The sequence below is a fragment of the Petaurus breviceps genome, unplaced genomic scaffold (assembly GCF_028583685.1).
Source record: "Petaurus breviceps papuanus isolate PSGF00001 unplaced genomic scaffold, PetGlider_PUasm1.0 90823, whole genome shotgun sequence".
In the NCBI taxonomy this organism is placed as follows: domain Eukaryota; kingdom Metazoa; phylum Chordata; class Mammalia; order Diprotodontia; family Petauridae; genus Petaurus; species Petaurus breviceps.
The window spans coordinates 19,147,713-19,173,733 of record NW_027187352.1 but is presented as its reverse complement, the minus strand read 5'-3'; the positions used below and the strand labels follow the sequence as shown (position 1 = coordinate 19,173,733).

At 41.1% G+C, this 26,021-nt stretch overlaps 1 protein-coding gene across 3 annotated transcripts in view; it reads left to right on the top strand.

Annotated features, from left to right (window-relative positions):
* The window catches only part of SYTL2 (synaptotagmin like 2), a 157,248-nt gene that overhangs the window by 38,189 nt on the left and 93,038 nt on the right, over positions 1-26,021 (top strand). For all 3 annotated transcript variants that reach the window (XM_069071003.1, XM_069071005.1, XM_069071006.1), the window contains exon 2: positions 7,046-7,481. In XM_069071003.1, coding sequence (XP_068927104.1) covers positions 7,381-7,481 — 101 coding nt within the window. In that variant the 5' untranslated portion in view covers positions 7,046-7,380. The remainder of the gene's footprint in view (positions 1-7,045; positions 7,482-26,021) is intronic.

Below are 26,021 nucleotides of genomic sequence, written 5' to 3'. Positions count from 1 at the left end.
AGATAGTTCAAAACTTGAATTACTGCTAAAGGAGTAATTGAAATAAAATGTGATGGTTTGGTGTAAGTTTTAGATAGAGGTAGGGAAGAGAGGGGTTTCACTGGTAAATTACAAGAGCCAGTATTGTATAATTTAAAAACAAAACAGAATTTTTTTTCCAAAGAGATTTGACTGGGAATCATTAGAGAAGGCAGCATTCTGGGCAAAGTGAGTATATTTAGTGAGGTTAGTGACTTATTTATACATTGTGGTACAAATAGACCTTATAGAGTTGTTAGTGTGTATATGTATATTAGTTTTTAAAAAGAGAAGGTCATTTCTACAGTTGAGTTAACTTTATGATTTTAGGTTTCAGTGGAACCTAGTTAATGAATTAGCTCTCTTTCCTTCCTTTTCCTTACCACTCCATTCCTAGGAATCTGGAAACTGGAAAATCTTTAGAAACGAATCAACATTCAGTGCCTGTAGTATTTCAGGGGTATTTGTCCTTTAAAAATATAACACATGCCAGTTCCCAGCTTTCAGACCAACTTGACTGAGAACTGGCCCCCAATTCCAATTTATGATGTCAGAGATTTTGACCTACATTGTAAACTCATTCATCCTGTCAGTAGATTCTTTTAAGAGATGGTCTGTTTGGTGTAATTCAAAGAATGTTGGACTGAAAAATTAGGAGTCCCAGGGTCCAGGTCTGGCCTGGCCTTTAACTTGCTCTGTGCTCCTGGACAAGTCTCTTCATTTCTATGGGTTTCATTTTCATAGGATCATATTAAGAGGTGCCAGAGCTGGAAGGGATCTTAGAAACCATCTAGTCCAAATGCAAAGTGGTGTGAAGCTTACCCAGGGCACACAGGGAGCCAGTGGCAGAGGCAGGGCTCATGGAATCTTTGTTAATGGGGTTCACATTTCTACAGGATCATAGGACTTGATGTTGGGAGGGAGCAGCTTGTAGAAGTTTCAAAAAGACAGATCTAGACTTCATAGAAGGAAGATGTTTCTAACAAGCAGACCTGTCCCAAATGGGTTATGCTTCATTGGGGGTCTTTAGGCAAAGGCTGCAGAACCACCCATCCAGTATGTTGTAGATGAGATTTTGTTTAGGTGGCTGGGTTGGATCCAATGGCCAGTGAGAGACCGTTTAACTCTGAATGTTCTAATTGTGTGACTCAGTTTCCTTATCTTTAAAATGAAGGGACTGGCTCAGATGATTCCTGAAATTCCATCGACTTCTAAATCCTCGAATAGAGTCTTGAATATGTGCTAAATATTGGATTGTAATCGTCATTTTTGTGTGTTATGGATACATAAGTGACCAGAGCTATTTTCTTCACTGCTATCACCCATCACAATCCTTCTTCTGTCCTGAAGAAAGTTTCCACTCATTTGTTCTTGCTGTTATTATGGGACTATCAACAATAGTTTGCTTCTTTTCAAGGAATCTCCTTATGTGAGAGTCACTGAGTTAGCAATTTTTCTTTCCCTCATCTAGGGAGGTATTTAGCATAACATTTTGTGCAGCATCCCGTCTCCTGGTGGGAGATGGAAATGGAGTGGCCTTGGCTTCCTGCATGTTTTCAGACATGGGTTAGAATTGCATTATTAATCTAATCAGCCAGTATTTTGTCTAGTGGGAGGGAAAACCCTGGGGTGTCATCTTTGGTTACATTAACCGAAAAATAGGGTCCAGAATGAGGGAAGTGGTTTTCCTGTTGTCCTTGGCTTTACTCATTCCACATATGGAGGATTGAGTTCATACCTGGGCATGCCATTTTAGGAAAGACATTGACAGACTGGAGCATGTCTAGAAGTGGGCTTCCAGAATGGTGAGGGTACTTGAAACCAGGCAGTAGGCAGGGGTTCTCAGAGAAAAGGAGAGAGATGTGTGTGTGTGTGTGTGTGTGTGTGTGATCCTTTTTGTCAATTGAAGCTCATAGACCCCTTCTAATATTAAAGCTAGCAATTTATATATCACCTCATGGTTTGTAAAAGCATTTTACATTTGTTATTTCAGTTGAGCCATACAATGACTTTTTTTTTCAGGATGTTTTTTTTTTTTGCTTTTTGGAGAGGGGAAGCTAGGGTAATTGAGGTTGTGACTTGCCCAAGGTCATAGGGCTAGTGTTTTTGTGTTGTGTCTGAGATTAGATTTGAACTCGGGTCCTCCTGACTCCAGGGCCAGTGCTCTATTCACTGCGCCACCTAGCCGCCTACCCAAGCACTATTCTTGCTGCCAAAAGATGAGCTGTTTTTTTTTTTCCAGGTAAGCAAGTGAAAGGAGGGGACAGAAGTGGGATGGACAAAGTAATGTCAGTTCACTTGTGCCTTTGTGTACTAAATGCTCAGTTTTCCTTTAAATATGACGTTGATGCTTTTGACCTATAGAAGGGCACTTTGAGTTGTATTTCTAGTAGTGATGTTGAGTCCTCTGCCCTGCTTTTGAGAGTTGGGTTAGAATAGAAGGATGTAGCTTTAGCAGTGCAACAGCATTTTTCTTTGCACAAACAAACTGACCCACAGAGGAATGACTGTAGCTACATTTTAGCCTACTGAATTGACCTGCCCAGTCATTCTGGTTCTAGTGTTGGGCCCTTCAGCCAACGACTTCTTAGTTAACCTTTAAATGATCAGGTGAGCAAAAAGCTCTCAGGGTAATCTCATTATCAAGAACCTGTTTCAAATACTTTTGGCATCTGATTCTGTTTGGGTAAGTTTTCCCTCCCCAGACAATTTCATAAGTTGCTTTGCAAAAAAAAAAAAAAAAATCATCACCTGGTGACTAGCCTTTGTTGGCACATTTCTCCAAATTTACCTATGACTTTCCTTGGATGACAAGTGCACAGTGCACCACCAAGGACTTGAAGCTTTTCCAGCATTTATAGGACTGTAGGATCATAGGATTCGGGGTTGACAGAGACCTTGGAAGTATTCTAGATCTAACTCCTTTTACAAGTGAGGAAATTGAGGCCCAGAGGTAAAGCAAGCTGACCAAGTTTGAGAACCTGGGGGTAAACCTCTGTGCCATGGTGAGGCCTTGGAGAACGCAAAAATGTATTCATCTTTGAAGAAACGGTGAGCCTGATGTTGCAGGGATGGGTAACAATGCTGGGCTCTCCAGTCAATCCTACAGAAGATCTCTTTTTAGAACTTCTTCGGGTGAGAAGGAGAACCAGTGTTCACTTACATCCTGGAGATGCCTGAGCCCGAAGGTCTGCTTTCCTGCTTGGTGAGTCCCTCACCCAGACTGTCATTTCATTCGAGGTCCTAGCCATGGTCTCTTCATTTCCAATGCAATTACTCTTTTGGACTTCTCCACTCCTCTATAGCAACCTTACTACTCTGGGTTTCTCCAATCCCTTTCCAGTTCCCTTTTATGAGTTGCCTTCTCCTGTTAGTATATAAACTCCTTGAGGGTTGGGAGTATTTTGCATTTGTATCACCAGCTCTTAGCACAACGCCTGGTCCACAAAAAATCCTGCCTTCCTTCCTTGCTCCTCCCTCCCTCCCCCATAACTTAAAAACTTAACTAAGGTGTTTTGGGAAATTGTTAAGGAGGGATATGGAACCCTTTTGAGATTGTTAAGGAGGGATATGGAACCCTTTTGGGATGCTATGAAGTATGGAGGGGTGCTCTTTGGAACCATTTCAGAAATTTGAGGGAACCCTAGATGTTCACTCTGAATCTTATATGTTGCTTTTTTTTTTTTTTGCTTTTTGGAGGTCAGTTGGGGTTAAGTGACTTGCCCAAGGTCACAAGGCTAGTGTGTGTGTGTGTGTGTGTGTGTGTGTGTGTGTGTGTGTGTGTGTGAAGTGTCTGAGGTCGGATTTGAACTCAGGTCCTTCTGACTCCAGGGCTGGTGCTGATGAAGGATAGCTCCCTCTAGGTTCAGCAGGAACTCTGATCTAAGACCAGAAAACCTGCAATAGTGTCTGGAAAGAATTCAAGGTCTCAGGCTTAGTTGGAGTGAGAGTTGTAGAAGTTTATTGTTATGCTTCTCGGGCAAGAGTCCTTTAGGGGACCTGCGAGTGAGAGGGGTACATGCTTTTACTTTTAAAGGGTAGGGCTGCCATTGTCAGGGCTGATGGGGATGGAGGGAAGGGACCTCAGTGCATAGATAAAGGTTAGAGCTGAGCAAGAGGAACTTGTGACTTTAGTGCATAGGTAGTTTAGGTGAGATTTGGGCCAGACCTGAGGAGACATGAGGCAAGGACAAAGGAGTATTTGGGCTAGGCCGGAGGAGACATGAAGGGATTAAGTAAGAACATAGGAGACACAAGGTGTTGCCTAGGCCGCACTCGGACAGGGGGAAGGGGCAGAGCCTGAGGTTGGGAAAGGGATTTCACAGATTACAATTTTACAATACAAATTGCAGTTACAACTGCACAGACTGGTTTTACAAATTGATTTAGACCCCTGGTACCCCATCAGTGCTCTATTCACTGCACCACCTAGCCACCCCATATGTTGCCTTTTTAAGAAAATAGATTAATAGAGTCACAGAATGTTAGAGAGCTGAAAGGGAACCTTAAAGATAATTTACTCCAGACTTTTCTGTTTGGACCGAGCTCAGAGAAAAGGAGTGACTTGCTGAAGGCCACACAGCTAACTAGTAGAAGAGCCATTTTGTGCACTGCAAAACCAAGAGGTCTATCCACTGCATTTTGTATGGAAGTGGGACCATCATGCAGATAACTCTTTGCTGGTGAAGGATTATCTTGTGCTCTGGGAGGGAATGAGAATGAGGAAATAGTGGATGTGCCTTCTCCCACTGCTCCCCTAGGGATTCATTAAACCTGGCTTGGAGTGGAAGAGCATTGGATTTGAAGTCAAAGACCTAGATTCAAATCCAGGCCAAAACCACCTAACCTTCTTCCCTTTAAAATGAGGGGATTGGGCGAGATGATTTCTTGGGCCTCTTCCTTTACTAAAATCCTATGATACCCATGAATTAATCAACAGACACTTATTTATTAAGCACCTACAATAATTATGGTCAGCACTGTCCTAGATAAGACGACTAAATATGATAGGGGGATATGAAGACTAAAATGAAACGGTCCCTGTCCTCAAGAAGCTTACTTTCTATTAAGGACAAAACTCCCCACAATATACCTATGCATAGATACAAAGGAGGCAAAAGAGAAATTTGAAGTCATTTGTCATTTTGGAGGGCACTAGTCCTTGGAGAGTTGGAGAAAGACCTCATATAGGAAGTGTCCTTTGAAGTGAATATTAAAGGAAGTAGGGATTCTGCCAGGCAGAGAGGAAGAATGAGTCCTTTCCAGGCACGGGGTCTCCCAGTTGTGAAGGCATGGAGAAGAGAGACAAAAATCTGCATGAAGAACCCCAAGCAGATGGGTTTGCATGTGATGTAGAATGCACGAAGGGAAATAATGTGTAATCAGTCTGGAGAGGCTAGGCTGGATGCTGAGCACTGGAACCACATTGATTCTCTATTCCTTCCTCTATAAAATGAAAATACTGCTCATTATCTGATAAACATCCTCTTATAAAGAACTACCCACAGTTTTTCAGTGTAACTGCTGGTTTGTCACTTTCTTGAGCAGTAGAAAACATATATTTTTCCTTTCAGTCTCCCAGCTCTTCACTTTGTCAATTAATTTAATTATTCTCCTTTACTCTCATGTTTTGTCTCTTTTCTCCCTGCTTGTCCGCAAAATAAACTGCCTCCACATGAGCCATTCATTATTCAATGAGAGTTTGCCCAATGGTCAAGAGATTGGGGATTGCAGTGGGAGTAGGAAGCACAGAGCTCCTCAAATAGTAGGGGGGAAGAGAGTAAACACACAGGACTCTCAGTAACGGCCCTCTGTGGAGCTGGCCATCTACTGCTGCAACACCTCTACCGATATGGAGTCAGCGTATCATGGCATTTGGTTAGCACTTTGAGGGTGGGAAGCGAGCATTTATTTAGTGCCTGTTGTTTATCAGGTACTGTATTAAGTGCTTTACAAATAATTTCATTCGGTCCTCACAACAACCCTGGGAAGTAGGGGCCATTATTTAACCTTATCCACATTTTACAGTTGTGGAAACTGAGGCAGCCAGAGGTTAAGTGACATGCCCTGTGTTACACAGCTATACATGTCTGAGGCTGGATTTGAACTCAGGTCTTTCTGGAGCCCTATCCACTGCACCACCTAATTGCCTTTAGAGTTCACATAATTATTTCCTATTCACAACACCCCTGAGAAGTGGGACAGGTATTATCTCCATTTTACAAATGAGAAAATTGAGCCTCCCAGAGATTAAAGTCTGAAGTGTAACTGCCCTTAGGTGGTAAAGGCTAGACTCAAACCTAAGTCACCTGATTCCTGGTACAGTGTCCCTTCTTCTATACAGCTACAAGGAAGTAGCATTCTGACCCCATGACCTTGCCTCCTACTACTAACCTGGTGTTGCAAGATGTTTTGAAAATCCAATGTTCCTCCCTCCATTCAGTATTCTTTCTAGTGAAAAGCTAGGGGAGGCCAAGTTGGAAGCTTGCCTCAGGCCATAGCTCTGCTTAAAGTTATAATGGGGGAATAGAATAGCAAATACCTGGTGTTTGTTGAACCTTCTTTCACCTAATTTTGAAATTCTGCTTGTTAAGTAGTGTGGATGTATTCCAGTAGAACGTTTTACTTGTCTGGAAATGAAATTGCATAGACTTCTATTTCTAGTCCTTGCCAATAATCATGTTTCCCAGGCTCTACTTACTTATGGTATGTAGATATTTACTTTTTTCTAATGCTAAAAGCTTGTCAGAAGAGAGAGAAAAAAATTCTTAATCTTCCCTTTTTGTCCCTCTGGCTGTTAAACATTGACTGTCATCTTTGTGTGTGCCCCAGTTTGGAGGTTTTGGAGTTATAATCAACTGGCCATTCTCTCAGGAAGAGGAAGAACAGGTGTCATTGTACTTGGAGATCATTTGCTTTTGTCAAAGATCTCTTGGGGCATATTATAAATATCATAATGGTTAGAGATATACAAATGAGTAAGTAAGTAATCCTACATACTTAATGTTTGTTTCTTGAATTCCACAAGGTGATGCTCAACCATTGCTGCCTTGAATTCAACTGAAACTATTGGTCTGCAACTGGACAAGAGGGAGAGAGAAAGAGAGGGAGGAAACCATCATAAGATCATGTGACTTGACCCTCCCGGAAAGCAGTATCTCATTGAAAACCTGTCCACAATAGTTTTATGCCAAAGTCAACCTTCTCGAAGATCAAAACATGGAATAACTGAAGACTTTTTTTTTAACCTTTTAATGACTCTGGATACCTTCCTAAAGCAGTTTGTGCCTTGAATATTTTGAACATAAGTTGTTTTGTTTTTGTTTTGTTATTTTTACCAATTTTTACTCCAGTCCTTTCAAGATGATTGACTTAAGCTTCCTCACGGAGGAGGAGCAAGATGCCATCATGAAGGTCCTTCAACGAGATGCTGAATTGAAGAGGGCAGAAGAAGAAAGAGTCAGGTAAGATTCATCAAGAGAAGAGAATAGGCCCCCAAAATGTTAACACAGAGAAATTTTGGCTTCTCTGACCCTAAGTGGTGATCAAGTACTTAGAGTAAGTAACAAGAAATCTGAACTACTTCCTGAGCTAAGATTTCCATGTTACACCCTTAAACATAGTTTCTTTCCCTTTAGTGTTTCTGCTGTGAATGAATGAAGAAAGAACCAAACCAGAATGTTTTCTTAAAAATGCCAAGTGAACAAGTTCAAACTGGAACCTATGTACTTTTCTAATGTACATAAAGACAATATCAAAATAGTCTTTGAATTAAACTTAAATTTATTTCACTGTGTCTGAATCCCTGGTAAGCTTTAACTTTGTTAAGCCTTTCTAAAATTAATCATAAAATGATACTGGATCTGTGACAGTTGTACTGAAGCATAAATTTGTCTTTCATGGTAGGATTTTTTTTATTTGCCATTGCAAACACTTCTCCTAGTGTTGTTACTATATTTGCTGCTCTTTTCACCTCCATGGTATATGACCAGAGAACAACTTAAATTTATAGCATGGAATAACAAAACAGAAAGAAGGACTGTGGAGCTAAACTGTAACTAGGGTGGAGTGCCTGGAGCTTTGTGCCAGGGCATTGAATTTCGTGGACTGATAACATAGTCCTTAGCAATGTGTAAACAGTTATGAAGAGTAATTAATTAAATAGGAACCTACCAGATAGTAGGCAAAGATGAGCTGTTTCCTGTCCCCTTGGTTCCTTAGCTTCTCTCCAGGCACAGTGGTACTTGCTTCTGATGCAAAAAAAAAATTTAGTCATGGCTCTGCCTTAAAGGTCATGTACTTACAATCTCTTCATTTTACAGACAGAAGGAAGTTTTCCACTATACTGTTTCCCCAGCTTTGTTGAAGTCTCACCAACATGAATTCTTGGAATCTTCAAGGGATACACAATAGCTGATTCATTTTCAACTATAATCATATTATGTTACTAATGTTATTTATCTGGTTTAAGAGCTGTCTGTGTGGCAGCTGAGTAGCTCAGTGGGTAGAGTATGGGATTTGAAGTCTGGAAGACCTGAGTTCAAATCCTGCCTTGGATACTTAACTAGTTGTGTTGATCTTGGATAAGTCATTTAATTTATCTCAGTTGTCTGTTAAATGGGAATAGTGATAGCATTCACCTCTCAGGTTTTTAATGAGTATCAAATGAGTTAATGTTATGTTAAAGGCTTTGCAAACCTTGCTAGTTAATATTGTTACAATAACTATAAGAGCATTCTGAGACACAGTACTGCTATGAGCTCCCCAAGGACAGTAGCTGATATTCCATAACTGAGAACAGGGCAGCTCTGTGGAAGACAGCTGCCTTTCTAAGTTGGTGTTTCTCACATTGGAACCTTCAGGGAGGTCCTTGAGAGGGAATCTGAATCAAGGTTTCAGAGCCCCAGACAATCATTGAATGGGGAGTGGGGGTGGATGGGGGTGTTACACCAGCTGTGGGATGTGAGTAGAATGAGCCAACCTCTTTTGTGAATAAAAGATTTTGCGAGTTTTAAAGCACTTTATCAATCATGTGGTCATTCTCCATCAGAGATTTTTAAGCTTTTTTGTGTCTTGGACCATTTGAGAAGCCTGGTAAGATTTAGGGACTTCTTCTCAGAATGATATTTGTTGCCTACATTCAAAATTGAAGAACATGACATTTCAGTTAGAAGTTAGTGAAAAATAAAAGATTTAATTTTTTTTCCATTAAAGTTTATGGGCCCCATAAAATCTAGCCATAGACCACAGGTTAAGAACCTTTGTTAATTAGTGAGCAAGACAGTATAAAAATAGGTAAAATTTGTATGGCTCTTACTCTATGCCAGACACTGTGCTAAACACTTTATAATGAAAAATAGTAATAACAGTTAACATTTAAATAGCACTTACTATGTGCCAGGCATTGTGGTAAGCCCTTTGTAATTAATCATTATAATAATAATAACAACATTTAAATAGCCTGTATGCCAGGCACTGTGCTGAGTACTTTACAATTATATTTTACCTCATTGGATCCTCATGACCACCCTGGGCGGTATGTGTTGTTATCCCCATTTTACAGATGAAGAAACTGAGGTAAGCAGATGTTAAGTGACTTGGCCAGGGTCATATAGCTAGTTTAAGCGTCTGCATGCAGATTTGAATTCAGGTCTTTCTGAAATTATTTAAAAATGAACATTAGAGGAAGTTTTAGAAGGGATTAGGAAGTCCCAATATATGTAATTTGAAAGAGGGTGGCGGGATGTGTGTGTGCGTGCGTGTGTGTGTCTGTGTGTACACACCCATGCACAGAAACATAATCCTGTCTGATTTACAATAGTGGGGAATTTTTCAGGTTTTCTGTTTATAAATTTCAGATTAGCCTGTTTGTCTGTTTTTCTTTCTTTCTTTGCCAGCTGTCCGGGTTAGCCACTCTTCCCTCCCCCTTTTTCTTCTTTTCTTGAGTCACTGTTCAGTGCCCCCTCTGAAGGCTTGTCTGTGGCCTTCTCCTGCGTGGTGTGCTGCTTTATCCAGTAGCCTGACATTTCCACAGTAGCCTTCCAGGCTCAAGCATACAGCCTGTGGAGCCTGGTGAAGCTAATTGGGCCACAGGGGAAGCACACCCACGACTTGGGCCTCATTAGTCTGCCCATGGAGTAAGCCATGTGCAGCCACCCACAGAGATAGCAGATCCTGCTGTGCTCCTGCTAACTCTTGGTGTATACTGTAGCCACCTAGAAAGATAGCCCAGCCATTTCAGTGGGCTTGGTCTGCAGAATCAGCTTTTCCAGGGAAGGGAGGGGTAATGCTCATGACCCAGGTTTCCATTGTAACCTGAAGTCTGCAAAGGTCTTTTCTTTGAAGCTCCTAGGGGGAGCAGGTAGAGAGCTGGGCTTGGAATCAGGGAGACCTGAGTTTAAATGCAACTAAGATGCTGTCTAGCTATGTGACCCTAGGCAAGTCATTTCATTAGCTTACTACTAGTTTGCCTCAGTTTCCTCATCTATAAAATGGCGATAATGGTAGCACCTACCTTCCAGGGTGGTTGTGAGGATCAAATAATTGTAAAACACTTAGCATAGTACTTGATTCATAGTAGGCTCTTAATGTGTTTTTTTTCTTCCTCACAATAAACTTTTCAAGTAGTTAAATTCAAAGGTAGTTTTGAAGGAGGGCTCCTCTGTTCTTCTGTAAGAATAGGAGGAGCAAGTAAGGGTGTAAAAAAGAGGAGACTCTGTCATTGCTACCTGTATCCATTAACCTGTTTATCTTCTCCTGCAAGGGTGTCTCGACAGCCAGAAAGCCTGCCATCACATTGTAAGGAGGAGTAGGGAGCTCTTGAGGTGATGGGAAGTCTCCCAGAGACGCTGCTCCACTCCAGGCAGCCTGAGAATTTGGGGTGGGGAGAACAGGTAGAGAAAGCTGAGGGAGGTAGGATTTCCTCATAGTTACTTCTCTTGAATCATGAGATTGTGTCCCTGGGGACCTGTCACATAAGGAGCCCATGGTAAGGCTGTCAAACATGAGTCACAAGTCTCTTTGGGAGGTGTGCTCTGATGTTGGGAGAGTGACGGACTCATCACTGGAGAGCTGGAGAGGGAGGATTATCCAATCTAAGCCTTGCATTTTACAGAAGGGCAAACTAAAGCCCAGTCACCCAGCATTTATTAAATGCCTACTATGTGCCATGTGCTAAGCTCTGGGGCTCCAGAGAAAGGCACCAAACACTTCTTGCTCTCAAGATGATTTTAGTCTCTATAGAGAGGTTACTTGCCCAGCATTGTATAGATCAGATTTGAACACAGGGCCTCTGAAAGGTCTGGTGTTCATTGCACTGAATTAAAAGAGAGAAATAATAAATGTTTTATATCCATTGTTAACATGTTTGGAGATGGAAGGGACCTTAGATATTCTCTTATTTGACCTCTTCATTCTGCAGATGAAACGACTGAGGCTGGACTTGGGAGTCAGGAAGATTTGAGTTCAAATTATGCCTCCAACCCTTCTTAGCTCTGTGACCCTAGGCAAGTCAGCAAACCTCTCTCAGCCTTTACTTATTCATCTGTAAAAATGGAGAAGATAGTAGCAACTAACTTACAGGGTTGTTGATAAAATTAAGTGAAATACAGAGAACTTTTCAAACCTTAAAGAGCTTTGTAGATGCTGCTGTTGCTATTACTACTACTACTAATATTATTTTTATTTTTACTACTACTATTTTATTAGCACTATTACTATTACTACCATTATTACCACTGTTACTGTCCTACTACTGCTACTAAGTTATTTTTACTATTACTATTTTATTACTTCTATTCCCATTATTACTATTATTACTAACATTTTTACTACTAATATTACTGTTCTTACTACTACTATTATTGCTATTACTTTTACTATTAGCTGTAGTAGTAATTAGTACTACTACTGCTATTACTATCATTACTTTTTTTTTTAAAGCAATTGGGGTTAAGTAACTTGCTCAAGGTTACACAGCCAGTTATTTCTGGGTGTGGTGCTAAGTATCTGAGCCCGGATTCGATCCCAGGTCATCCCCACTCTAGGGCTGGTGCTCTTACTCACTGCACCACCTGGCCGCCCCTAAGCAATTGGGGTTAAGTAACTTGCTCAAGGTTACACAGCCAGGTGTTTCTGGGTGTGGTACTAAGTACCAGAGCCCGGATTCGATCCCAGGTTATTTCAACTGTGGGGCCGGTGCTCTTACTCGCTGTGCTACCAGGCTACCCACTACCATTACTTTTACTACTACTGTTACTAATATTACTGTTCTTACTACTACTATTATTGCTATTACTTTTACTGTTATTTGTACTAGTAATTACTTGTAGTTGCCAGGAGAAGTGATACAAGGACACTTTCACAGTCTCTCTTAAGAACTTTGGAATTGATTGTGTGATGAGGGAGACACTAGCACAGGACTGCTCAGCATGGTGTGCCCTCATCAGAGAAGGTGCAGTGCCCTATGAGCAAAGCAGAACTGAAGTAGCCCAAAGAAACACAAGATGTGCAAATTTAGAGAATCCATCCCAAATGTCCACACGGACTATTTATGCCTGACCTATGGTAGAGCTTTCTTGTTCTGTGACCATGACTAAGTCATTTCCCTTTTTTGATCCTCAGTTTCTTCACATGTACATTGAAGGTAGTAGCAGTAGTAGTAGTAGTAATAACAACTAGCATCTCTGTAGTGTTTCGCAAACATCTTCTTTGTTCCTCACAGTAACTATAATAACTATAAGAGTTCTCAGGGTTGTGAGGCACAAATGAGATAATGTATGGAAAATACATAGAAAACTTTAAAATGTCAAATAAATGGTAGTTATGCTCATTACCATCATTATATATTGATTCAGGGCCAGCAGTGTTGAAGTGAGCAGGGAGATCTCTCTATAAATTGACAAGGTTGGACTCAATGCCAGTTTCTTCCACCTCTAATGTTTGTATGATTTAGTTACTTCCATCTTTGCCCCGAATATTCCTGATCTTGAGGGCTCCTTTCACCAAACTCTTGCCTGTTGTTCTGTGTAAATATAGTGGAGGAACCTCTTGGGATATTGTGATATATGATGGAAATGGTCTCAAAAATGCAGAGCTTTCACTGGAACCCATCCCTGTGGGGGGAGGGGGGAGTGTGTCACCACTGGCACCAGGCTGTCTGCAAAGACAGAAATGCTGTGGTTCACTTTGCACCAAGAACTAGCCTGTGGTTTTAGGGGTTTTCTTTCCCTTGGCTGCTTTGAGAAGCTTATGTAGGGGTGGGAGGGTGTGGCCACTGTGGGTGTGGCCCTTGTTTCTCTGCTGGGAGGGAGGCAGGGGTGGGGGGGTGGAAAAGCTGAAGTGAATTCAGACTTTGGGTGCTGCCTGGCTGCCAGCTGCTAAGTACCTTGTGTTAACTTAGGTGTGGTCAGGCCTGAGGACTATAGGTAAGATAAGAATGATGAATTTCATTGAAAGTTGATGGACACCCCTTCTCTGCCCTATAGATATAAAAAAACAAACCCTATGACGTGTTCTTTGAATGGAGGAGAGAGGGTTAGAGACAGCCAAGATTTTCTGTAAAAGAAAACCCCATGGACATTGTGGTCCACAGGGTTACAGTCAGACTGAACAGCAACCACAAAAACGCTTGGATTATAGTGAATTTTTTATTATCTGTTTTGTGACATCTGCAGTATAAACTAGATTTCCCCCTGACACTTATCATGGCTTTGGGATGTGTCTGCCTTCCTTCAATGTGTATGTGTATTTTAATAGTCACCAACACAAGATACAGTTGTGAGAGTAAATATGTTAAAAAACACCACCCAGTTTTTCTAATGGTATTTACTTTTGAGTCTGTCCCCATTATGTAGACACAGTGCATTGCATATATGTGCTTAATAAGCATTTTGAGTTTTTTAATTATCTACATCATAAATCATAGGGGTTCATCATAATTTGTTGATCTCGTAAGAGACTTAACTATTCCAATGCCCTATTTTTGCCCAGAGGGATGTATTAGTTAAATAGGTCATAAGGAATTAGAGAGGTTGAAATGATAAGAGAAAGTCTTATTAGATACAAAAGAAATATTCTTCACCTTGGGATCTGAGGTATACATGTCTCAGTTGCATATGAAAAGGATATCAAAAATTATTTTGCCACAATCTGTCTCTATACCTTTGTTCCCCCTTGCCTCTTCGCATAAGACCCAGTAGGATTCTGGGATGAACAATATGTAAGTAAAGGTGGAGTTCCTCACTGAGGGAAACAGAGTTGTTTATCAGGAGAGACCATACCTCTCCTCCCTACCTCAAAGCCAAACCTCTGAGGGAATCAGAGGAGAGAGGTTCTGCCAGTCCTAGGCTGCTAAGGGTCTTCCCTTCCTGAAAAGAGTAATGTAACACCCAACCAAGCCTGAGGCTGAAGGTGAAACTGCATCTGTTCATCAAGAAGTGAACTCAGGTCATCCAACAGAGATGGTGTGTCCTGTGAAGACCTGAAAGGTCAAGGAACCTGCCCAAAGGCCAAGTGACCTACTTGGTCCTTCCTGGAGCTGGGTCCAATAAGAAGCCAGCTTTGCCGCTGAACAACCTGCTTAACTCAGCCTAGCAGGAGATTGATCCAGCTAGCTGAGATATCTGCCTCTGTGAGGAGCCAGTCAGCTAAACAATGGAGAGATTTGTCAAGCACTGATACTGTGACGCCTTCTCTGAACTGAACCCAGTGAAGCGGAATTGGTGAAGATTTTCCGAGAAAGGACATAAAGGCTGTGCTATTCCAGAATTATGGGTTGGCATTGCCTACATATGTGCCTCACAGCTACTGTACTTCAAATTCATACCCATTCTTCTAGAGTCTGGTATATTTATGGGACGGTATGTCCTAGATTTTTGGGAAATGCTTTGTAACTAAAATATTTATGGCAACTTTTTGTGGTGGCAAAGCACTGGAAATCTAGAGGATGCTTATCAGTTGGGGAAGGACTGAACAAGTTGTGGCATATCATTGTGATGGAACACTGTTGTGCTATAGGAGATGACAAAGGAGGTGGTTTCAGGAAAATATGGCAAGATGTATATGAACTGATGCAAAGTGAAGTGAGAAGAACCAGGAGATCATTATGCACAGTAACAGCAATGTTATAATGATCAATTGGGAAAGACTTGGCTACTCCGATCGGTACAATAATCCAAGACAATTCCGAAAGATTCATGATGAAAAAAATGCTGTCTACCTCAAGGGAGAGAACTGATGAACTCTGAGTGCAAATTGAAGTATACTTTTCTCTCTTTCATTTTCTTGCCTTTTGGGGGAGGGGGGACATGGCTAATATGGAAATAGGTTTTGTATGATTTCACATATATAATTGATATTATATTACTTGCCTTCTCTGTGGGTATGATGGGGATAGGACCTGGACCCCTGGAAAGCCCTGAACTTTCCCATACATTTCAGTAACCCAGATCTCTGGCCTCTCTCTGAGGCATATGGCCCATCCCAGTATAATCTTTTTAATTACCCTTTCATTGTGGCCCTCATTGTCTGCACCTGGCCCATTCCAGTCTACTTGCCACTTCTTGATCCCATCCAGATCTTCTCACAGTCTTTCTGTATAAAAATACCAATCTTACCCGCCATTAAATTGCCCAGATTCTTAGAATCTCACATGCTTGTATTGGCATCACCAATACTGAAATCACTATGAATCTCATCTATTCAACTGGTGTCATTATAAACTCACTACTTGGACTGAAAGAAGGCTTGAATGGTTGAATTCTTTCAAGGAATACCTGCCCTGTACCTTGCATTTTGGAGTTCTGGCACTCCTAGACTGCATCAGATATGAGAGAGGATGCAAAGGAGAAAGAGAATTTGGAATTCATTTTTCTTTTAAAGAAAAGAATGCTTAAAGATTTTTTTTTAAAAAGAAAATGCTTCATAACTGTTATTATATTCCATTTTAGCAAATCCTTTTCTAATAAGCTAATTGAGTCCACTAAGGCAGCTAGGTGGTATAGTGGCTAGAACACTAGACTTGGAATCAGGAAGACTCATCTTCATGAGTTCAAATTTGACCTCAGACACTAGCTGTGTGACCCGGGGCAAGTCATAACATGGTTTGCCTAAGTTGCTCATCTGTAAAATGGACTGGAGAAGAAAATGGTGAACCATATCAGTATTTTTGCCAAGAAACTCCAAATGGGTTCATGAAGAGTTGGGTATGACTGAAACAATTGGACAACAATAATTGAGTCTGCTGGGTGATTAAGGGGAAGCACTCCAGTGCTCATGAACCAAAGTGTTAGGAGGAGAGCTACCCATAAGGTATGTGCCCCCCTCCAAGATCACCCTCAGAATTTGAGAGTTGTAGCAGTCACTCCTCTGGGGACCAATTTGTCTGCATTAGTAAAAGTTAGAGGAGTGATACTAGAGAGAATATTACACATAAATAAAAGGAAGTGACCTATCTACCCATGATCATACAGCTAGTAAATGTCAGATTTGTGTTTTGTGCTGAGTTTGCTGACTCCGTATAAAGTATTCTTTCTACCACACTGCTATCACTAGATGGCTTTCCAGCTCCTAAGATTCCAGTAACTGTACCTAACAATAGCTGGCATTGTTGACAAGATGCTTGACAACGGTTATCTCATTTTATTCTTACAATAATCCTGGGAGGGTAGGTACTATTATTATTCCCATTTTACAGGTGTGGAGACAGAGGCAGGCAGAGATTAAGTGACTTGCCTTGGGTTACACAGTTAGCAAGAGTCTGAAGCTAGATCTGAACTTAGATTTTCCTAGTTATGAGTCTAGTACCCTATCCAATGCACCACCTAGCACCTAGCTTCCAGGACACAATACATATACTCAAGGAACTCAGAATCTGGTAGGGGAGAGAAGACATCTATGTAATCCACTGTCATGCAAAATGGAATATGCTGAGAACATAAGAAAAGGCATGAGTGAGGCACAGTAGGATTTCATAATAGGGAAATATATTAGTGGTTTTGTGTCCATATTATCTTTCCTGTACTATAATTCACTGAGGTCAGGACCAGCATCTTATTTATCTTTATGTCTCCCTTGACAACTGGCTTGGGGCTTGACACATGGTACCTGGTCAATGAAAACTTATTGCAAGAATGTCAAAATCATAAAAATGATGATTGACATTTGTATGGTACCTATTGTCGAGTATCTCATTGGCCCCTCCCGATGGATGGCCTCATCTATTAAGTACTACAGGCTGGTGTCCTCATTTTTCAGATGAGGAAACTGATACTGAGACAGAATGTATGAATTGCTCGAGGTCAGACAGCCAGTGAGTACCCATGTGGGATGCAGACTGAGGACACAAAAGGGGGCATTATCCCCATCATACCATTCTGCCTCTTCTCAAATCTGGATGGTAGATGGCGGTAACGTAACTAGCACAGAGGAGGAATGAGAGCTAGATAATCCATAAACTAGATGTGAAATAAAAGTAGAAATACTTTTTTTCCCCTTGTTAACGTGAGTCAGCCTGATGTAAGCAACTAGGTGACACAGTGGATAGAGTACTGGGCCTGGAGTCAGGAAGATCTGATTTCAGATCTGGACTTGGACACTTACTAGCAAAGGGACCCTGGGCAAGTCACTTAACTCAGTTTCCTAAAATGGGCATAATAAGAGCACCTGTCTCCCATGGTTATTGTGAGGATCAAATGAGTGCATTACAAAACTTAAAGCACTACATAAACGCTGGTTATTATTAGTTACAGTAGTAGGTAGGGTGATGGGCTTGCCCTCAGGAAGACCTGGTTGTGAATCTCACTTGGACTCAATAGATACATGACCCAGGCAGATCACTAAACTTCTCTGTACTCCAGGTAACTCTCTAGGATTTATGTGCTAAGTCATAGATGGGTGCTGGTGGAGGGAGTTCCCACATCAAGAGATCCCCACGTGCCTCAGCAGCCAACTTGCCCTCCCAAACAAATAATTGTGTTTTTGTGCACTGTAACTAGCAGTTTGTACATTGCAGAAAATCAACATAAAGTAGGCTTTTCTGTAGGAACACCTTTAGAAGTTAGGTTGAAAGAAATTACTGCTAGGAGCTGGAGAGCACAAGTCTTTTTGTTGTTTGTGAAATAGCATTTATTAATGCTTTCTATGTGCCAGATGCTGGGCTAAGTGTTAGGAATACAGAGAAAGGCAAAAAACAGTCCCTGCTCTCTTTTTGGGATCTTTTTCAAGAGGTGATCAGTGAATTCTTTCAATTTCTATTTTACCCTCTGGTTCTACAGTATCAGAGTTCTGGTTCTACAATATCAAGTTTTCCTTGATAATTTCTTGAAGATGATATCTAGACTCTTTTTATTTATTTATTTTTTGATCATGGCTTTCAGGTAGTCCAATAATTTCTAAATTATCTCTCTTGGATCTATTTTCCAGGTTAATGGTTTTTCCAATGAGATATTTTACATTATCTTTTATTTTTTCATTCTTTTGGATCTGTTTTATAATACCTTGATTTCTTATAAAGTCATTAATTTCCATTTGCTCCAATCTAATATTGAAGGAATTATTTTTTTAAGACCTCAACTATTGCTACTTTATTTTTCTAAATTTATTTATTTACTTTTAGTTTACAACATTCAGTTTCACAGTCCCTTGAGTTTCAAATTTTCTCCCCCTTATTTTCTTCTGTATTTTTTGGGGGGAGTCTCCTTTAGGAAGCTGTTGATTTTCTTGCATCACTCTCATTTTTCTTCCCAATTTTTTTTTCTACTTCTCTTACTTGATTTTTAAAATCCTTCTGGAGCTCCTCCATGGCCTGTGACCAATTCATATTTTTTTGGAGGCTGTTGATGCAGCGCTTACTTCTGGCTTTGGTGCTGGGTGTACACAGATTAAAATGAAATAGCTCTTACAAGTATTTTAACATTGTGTCAAGACAACTCATCCATGCAGAGCTCAAGCCCATGTTCTTGAACAGAGAGATTTTGGTGTAGTGCTAGTATTGGTTTTCAAGCCAAAAGATCTAGGTTTGGATCCTGGCTTCAGTGCTTTTTAGCTCTGTGACAAAATTGCTTGGCCCATCAGAATCTCAATGGCCTGCCTCATCTGTAAAATGGGCATACTAATTGTGGCATAACCCATCTTCCAGAGTACCAAAGTAAGGTATTTTGGAAACCAAAAAAATCAGAATCACAGAATTTGGGAGTTGGAACAAACCTGAATGCCAACCATATACATGAAAGGAATCCTTGTGATAATATCCCTGACAAGGTTATAGCCTCTTCTTGAAAACCACCAATAAGTAAGGAACCCACTGTGTCCTAAGGCACCCCATTTCACTTTTGGACAATAGTTGTAAATATTAGCAAAAGTTTTATTTTTTGAAATTAGTAAATATTAGTAAATTATTAAAAATTAGTAAATATTAGCAAATTATTCAAATAAAAATTAGTAAAAGCATAAAGTTTTTTTCCTGACATTAAATCCAAATTGACTTCTTTGCAGCTTCTACCCATTCCTCTTGGTTTTGCCCTCTGGTGCTAATCAGAAAAAAAAAAAGAACTTTTTCTGCAAGATAGCCCTTCAAATAACTGAGAACAATGATTATGTTTCTTTGCCCCTTCCCCAGGTCCTTCACCTTGCTCCCTGCTTGAGGCATAGATTCAAGGCCCTTCCCCACGATGGATTCCCTCCTCTGGACACTCAGTATCATTCCTAGTCAGTGGTGCCCAGAACCACTGATAAGATCCAAACCAGGTTTCTCTTATTGCAGCCCAAGGTTGCATTACCATTTTTCACTGTCACATCCTACTGCTGACTCATATTGATCTTGCGGTCCTCTAAACCTCCCCACATCTTTTTCAGAACATATCTAACCATGCCTTCCCCATCTCATACTCTTGAAGTTGTTATGGTTTTTTTAAAACTTTTTGTTGTTGTTTTTTTAACCCAAGTGTAAGACATTGCAGGAATTGTATTTTTATTATAACTGATGGAGATGGGGAGGATGTTGTATTTGTGTCTTATTCTTCATATCAACTAACATTTGCTAAGTCCCTACTATATACACAGCACTCTGCTTGGTGTTATGTAGAGGTTTCATACTCATAGCTTGGTGATGTACAGAGATATCTTACTCCTAGCCTTTTTTTCTAAGTCAATATGCTGCCAGCAGGGATCTGTTTTTAGTTGAGTTTGACCCATTGTTGTGGAGGATACAATAAATTGAAGACGTTAATAATCAAAGAAACCTCATTTATTGGCAGTGACCCCAGCCATTACATCTGACTTGAAGGAACTTAGCTTAGTTGGACAGATAAAGTAAGATATGTACAGAGCCAAGTAAGCAAAAGTGTATGACACGGATAAAAGAGATAAATTGTATAGTTGGTCACAGAGTAACACGTGATGTAGGGGTCTGCTTCCCTTTTCTGGGATGCCAGTGGTCCTTCCTGGCCCCTCACCTTGCAGATGGCCATTCCACACCCTCCCTGACTCCATTGCCAAGAGTACTTCCTGACCCCCTGCTTCACAGACAGCTATCCTATACCCTCCCTGACACCACTGGCACTAGCATCCTAGTTAGACTTCTGAAAAAGGCAGATTAAAAAGTGACCACACCCTATAGTGGAAATTAATGGAAAGAGCATTGGATTCTGGGTGAGAAGCCTTGAACTTGTTTCACAACTACCCCACTTACTATCTCTGTCCCCATGGGCACATAGTAAAAATTATAAAATACATTGATAAATTGGAGGTAGGAAACCATCATGGTGAAGGGCCTTGAATCTATGCCTTAGGAGGAGTAGTTGAAAGACCTGGGGAAGAGGCAGAGAAACATGATAATTATTTGAAGGGCCATCTTGTAGAGCAGGTATTAGGTTTTTTCTGATTAGTACTAGAGGGCAAAACCTCTACAAAGCTACAAAGAAGTCAGTTTAGGCTTAATGTCAGGGAAAACTTTATACTTTTACTAATTCTAAAAATTTTAATAATTTGCTAATAGTTATCAAGGTGTGGGGCGGCCAGGTAGCACAGCAAGTAAGAGCACTGGCTCCAGTGTTAAGAAGACCTGGAGATCGAATCCCGGGCTCAGACACTTAGCACCCACCCAGAAACACCTGGCTGTGTAACCTTGAGCAAGTTACTTAACCCCAATTGCTTAGGGGCGGCCAGGTGGCTCAGCGAGTAAGAGCACCGGCTCCAGTGTTGGGACAACCTGGAGATCAAATCCCGGGCTCAGACACTCAGCACCACACCCAGCAATAACTGGCCATGTAACCTTGAGCAAGTTACTTAACCCCGATTGCTCAAAAATAAAATTAAATTAAATTTAAAAAAAAATAGTTATCAAGGTGCCATGGGCAAGTAACTTCTTTTCTTTGGGGCTCAGGTGCCTCAGTCTATAAAATGAAGCAGTTGGACCACTTTGTCTTGATATGACCGTCCACCTATGATTTTTCCTTGAGGGAGGCTAAGGGGATTCAGTGCTGTAAAAAGGCTTACTCTTACCACTGCTATTCCAGTACATGCCCCTCCTGTGGCCACATGCAGTTGCTGCCACCAGTGCTTCTGGCCAGCTTTGCTGTCCTTTAAATGGGGAAAGGGACCTTTTGCTGTGGTAATAGGAATCCTTAGTCGAGGTTACTGACTCTGGTCCTTTTGGTGTTGCTTAGTGTCTCTTTGAGACTAATTGAAGCTCCAGGGCATGACCTAGGTGCCAACTATCAGAGGCATGGTGGGAATGGAAAGGAATTTACTCGCTCTAAAGCCTAGGATTACTGGAGGACTTTTCATTTTCGAGTGGGGTGGGAAGGAAGAGACAAATGAGGCAGATGGTCTGGTTTTTTTTGGGGGGGGGCGGGGTATTATTGAGGTTAAGTGACTTGCCCGAGGTCACACAATTCAGGTCTTCTTGACCCCAGGGTCAGTGCTCTATTCAAGGGGCCACCTAGCTGACCCAGGAAGACAAAGTCTTGACAATTAATTTGGGCTAATAATTTGGCTGTTTTTCTTAAAAACTTTTCTCCATACATGGTTGGCACATATTTACAGTTAGTCTTTCATGGTCCAAAGATGAAATTGTTGGTATGGTGCTTCCTGTTTTAGACTTCATGCCATCATCAGGAAATGCGTACTCATATTAGACACACCCACACCCCCAGCCCCCCAACATCTGGTGGGCTGGGTGTTCTTTCCGTAGATGTGTTCAGTTGACCACATCTCGTGATTATCTTTAGCTGCCTTCCTAAAGGTCTTTGTCTTTTAAAATGAAGGGTTTTGTCTCTCAAAGTAACTTTAGTGAGGTTTTCTGTCAGACATTACTAATGTAATCTCAAGTCCATGTTTCTAGCTAAAATCACATTGACTATGTAGTTGTAAGATGTGACTGCTTTTGGTCAGATGCATATCTTTTTTTATTTCCTAGTTTCATTGGGCTAATTACCAAGAAATATGAAGCTTTTTTGCTTACTAATAATTCATATTTCTATTTTGTTCTACTTTGAAGGCTGCCAATGTGCACTTGACATAGCAAACTTGTGTGGTGGATGATACAATTCTTCTTATCCCCATTTTGTTGTCTAGTCATTCTTCAGTCATGTCTGACTCTTTGTGACCCATTTTGGAGTTTTCTTGGCAAAGATACTGGAATGGTTTGCTATTTCCTTCTCTAGCTCATTTTACAGATGAGGAAATGGAGTCAAACAGGGTTAAGTGACTTGCCTAGGGTCACAGGGCTAGTAAGTATCTGAGGCCAGATTTGAACTCAGGAAGATGAGTCTTACTGACTCTAGGCATGGCACTCTACCCACTGGACCACCTAACTTCCTTTTCTCGATTTTACAGGTCAGGAAATAGGGCTCAGAGGAGTGAGCCCTTTAGAGGAGTAAGCCCCTTATCTAAATGTAAAATGAAATGGTTGGACTAGATACCCTAAGACAGTCATGTCAAACTCAAATAGAAACTGAAGGCCACTGGACCTGTGATTTCCTCTTTGTGAGGAACTCTCCATGTGGAGAGTTATTATTATATTAAAACATTCTCTCTTTTATATGTTATACATTATGCAAGGTTATTATGTCATCTTACATTATCTCTATATAATAGGACATTACCTATGTTCTATTGTATTTTTATTTATTCTGTGAAATATTTCCCAATTACATTTTAATTTGGTTCAGGCAGCCCTGGTGAGTATTTCACTTGCAGACAGTGGGTTGACTCCTTTGCTATAAAAGACCTTCTAAATTGTGTGAGTCTATGACTGCAGCTCCTGTAGAATCCGGTTTCCTCATTCTGTCTTCTTCCATCTTGGTGCTTATAATGATGACATGTCAAGGGCCATTGTCTTCTAGTTAAGGGCTGATTTTTCTGTCTTTGCAGTAATTCCACAAGTATTTTTACTTAGTGCCCACTGTAGCCTCAAGTACCTTTTATTTATGGTTTGCCATTTATTTTTGGTTTGAGTCTGTGATTTCTTCCTTGTGAGGAACGCTCCATGTGGAAACTTTCTGCCTACGCCGACTGACAACTCTGGTCATTGATCACCTTGGAGCGTGTTACCTGAGGTTACTGAGAAACTTGCCCATAGCTACATAACCGGAATGTGTCAGAGCTAGTACCTGAATCCCGTGTCTCCCAGGTTCCAAGACTGGCCCTTTATCCACTACATCATACTGACTCTCTGCCTGGTGCCATTGGGCAACAAAAGAAATGAAAAACACAGCCTGGATCTTTAAAGGGAGTATTTTAATTGAAGAGACAAGAGAAATTCAAAGGAAGACATGGCAATTCTTCAAGTCCCTCACTGGACTGTCTAAGTCACTCCCTGGAGCAAATCACTGAAACCCTCTGAGCCTCAATTTTCCTTCTCTGTAAAATGGGCTGATGATAATGTAATTGCAATGTAAAATATAGAAAATAGTAGTCAAGGAATTACAAACCTGCCTTTTCCAACTCTAGATCCCATGCTCTAAGATGTCACACTACCTTTTTGTGCTGTTGAAACATGAATGGTTGTTATTACCCACCTTCTAGGACTGTTGTGAGGGAAGATCCTCTTTATAAAGCTTAGAGCGTTATAAAAATGAACCGTGATTATCTTTTTTTTTTCCTTCCTCAAACTGGAGGATATTTAATTGCAATACCATGAGGTAGCCAGGTGGTACCTTAGCTAGAGAGGCTGGATCTAGAGTTACAACAGTGAGTTCTAATCCAGCCTTGGACACACTAGCTCTGTGACCCTGGACAAGTCATTTGACATCTATACCTCAGTTTCCTCAACTGTAAAATGGGGGTGATAATAATAGCACCCACTTTTCAGGGTTTTTTGAGGGTCAATCGAGATATTTGCAAAGCACTTGGCAAACCTCGAAACGCTAATATAAATGCTATTATTCTTATTTTCGTTTAGCACCCATCAGAAGTTCAATAATAGGTTTCAGAAGGAAAAGATAAATGAGTATAGGTTGTAGAAAACCTCAGTGGTACCAGTGGGTTAATAACTTTTCTTTTAAGGTACAGCAAGGAGGTGTAGTAGAGTGGTGGCCTTGGGGTCAAAAACACCTGAGTTCAAATCCTACATCCGACATTTTATTAGCTGTGTAATCCTGAGCAGGTCATTTACTCATCAGTAAAATCAGGGGTTGATTCTGATGCCCTCTAATGTCCCTTTAACTCTAGATCTTTGGTTCCTAAGAATCTTTATCTTTGGGGGAGTTTTGTAGTCGGAGGGTACATAGAGAGCTTCATCTGTTAAATCTTCCAGTGAATCACAGAATCCTGGAATTTGGAAAAGACTTTAAAAGCTTTCAAGGCCCGACCCTTGTCTGGTGGAGGAATTGTCTCTATAGTTTTCTACCCAAGTAGTCGAGAAAAAAGGGTGTGTGAGGGGAAGGAGATGGTTTTATAAAATCCAGGATTGGCAGCCATTTCAGGAGAATAAGGCATGCTGCTGTTTAACAACATTTTGCTTCTTTCCTTCCCCTTTAACATAAACAAACAAGAAACCCAAAACCCTGTTCCCTGTATGTAATGACTAAGAATTCTGAGGGAGCCAAATGTTGCTGGGCAGTCTCTCATGGTCCACAGACTTTTGTTGTAATCGCTACATGATCTGTCTTCTGTCTGACAAGTTTAGGATTGAAGCTGACTGAAGTTTAGATAAAGATCCTTCAAGGAGGGGTTTGGGGGTGGGTGTCAGCCAGTTAGCTGATGACTGATGCTACATTGCTGAAGTCATTCTGGTGTTTTTTGAGAACGCTCCTGAGTCAGATGAGAAGGGAATCATTGCCATTCTGATATTGATCTAGGAGCAATGAGGCCCTTTTTATGCTCCTTACCTTACCCCCAACCCCCGAACAGCCTCAAACTTGGGATGATGGCTTGGAAACTTAAGCACTGAGGAAAGCTTCCCTTCCCTAAAGATTTGGAATAAGGAAGTAATTAATGTGCTCTATGGGCTCTCGGTAGAAGGGCATAAATATTTATATAGGACCTGTGCTTATAAATATGCCTCATCTGATTCTCACAACAACCCTTTGAGGTGGGTGCTGTTGTGCCCATTTTACAGTTGAGGAAACTGAGGCAAACAGGTTAAGTGACATGCCCTGGGTCACTCTGCTAGTCTGATATTAGATTTGCACTCAGGTCCCTCCGAACCCAGGCCCAGTGCTCTATCCATTGTTCCACCTAGATGCATCAGTGAAGGAGTTCCAAGAGTGGACACACAGCTGAGTGTCTCAGGCTGAATTTGAACTCAGGTCTTCCTGACTCCAGGTTCAGTGCTTGATCTACCACACCACATAACTGCCTATCTATACTACGTATCAAGGCAGCTAGGTAGCAAAGTGGATAGAGTGCCCCAGCCTGGGGTCAGGAACACCCGAATTCAAATCCAGTCTCATGTGCTTACTAGCTGTGTGACCCTGGACAAGTCACTTAACCTCTGTTTGCCTCAGTTTCCTTATCTGTAAAATGAGGATAATAATGCCACCAGCCTCCAGGGTTGTTGTGAA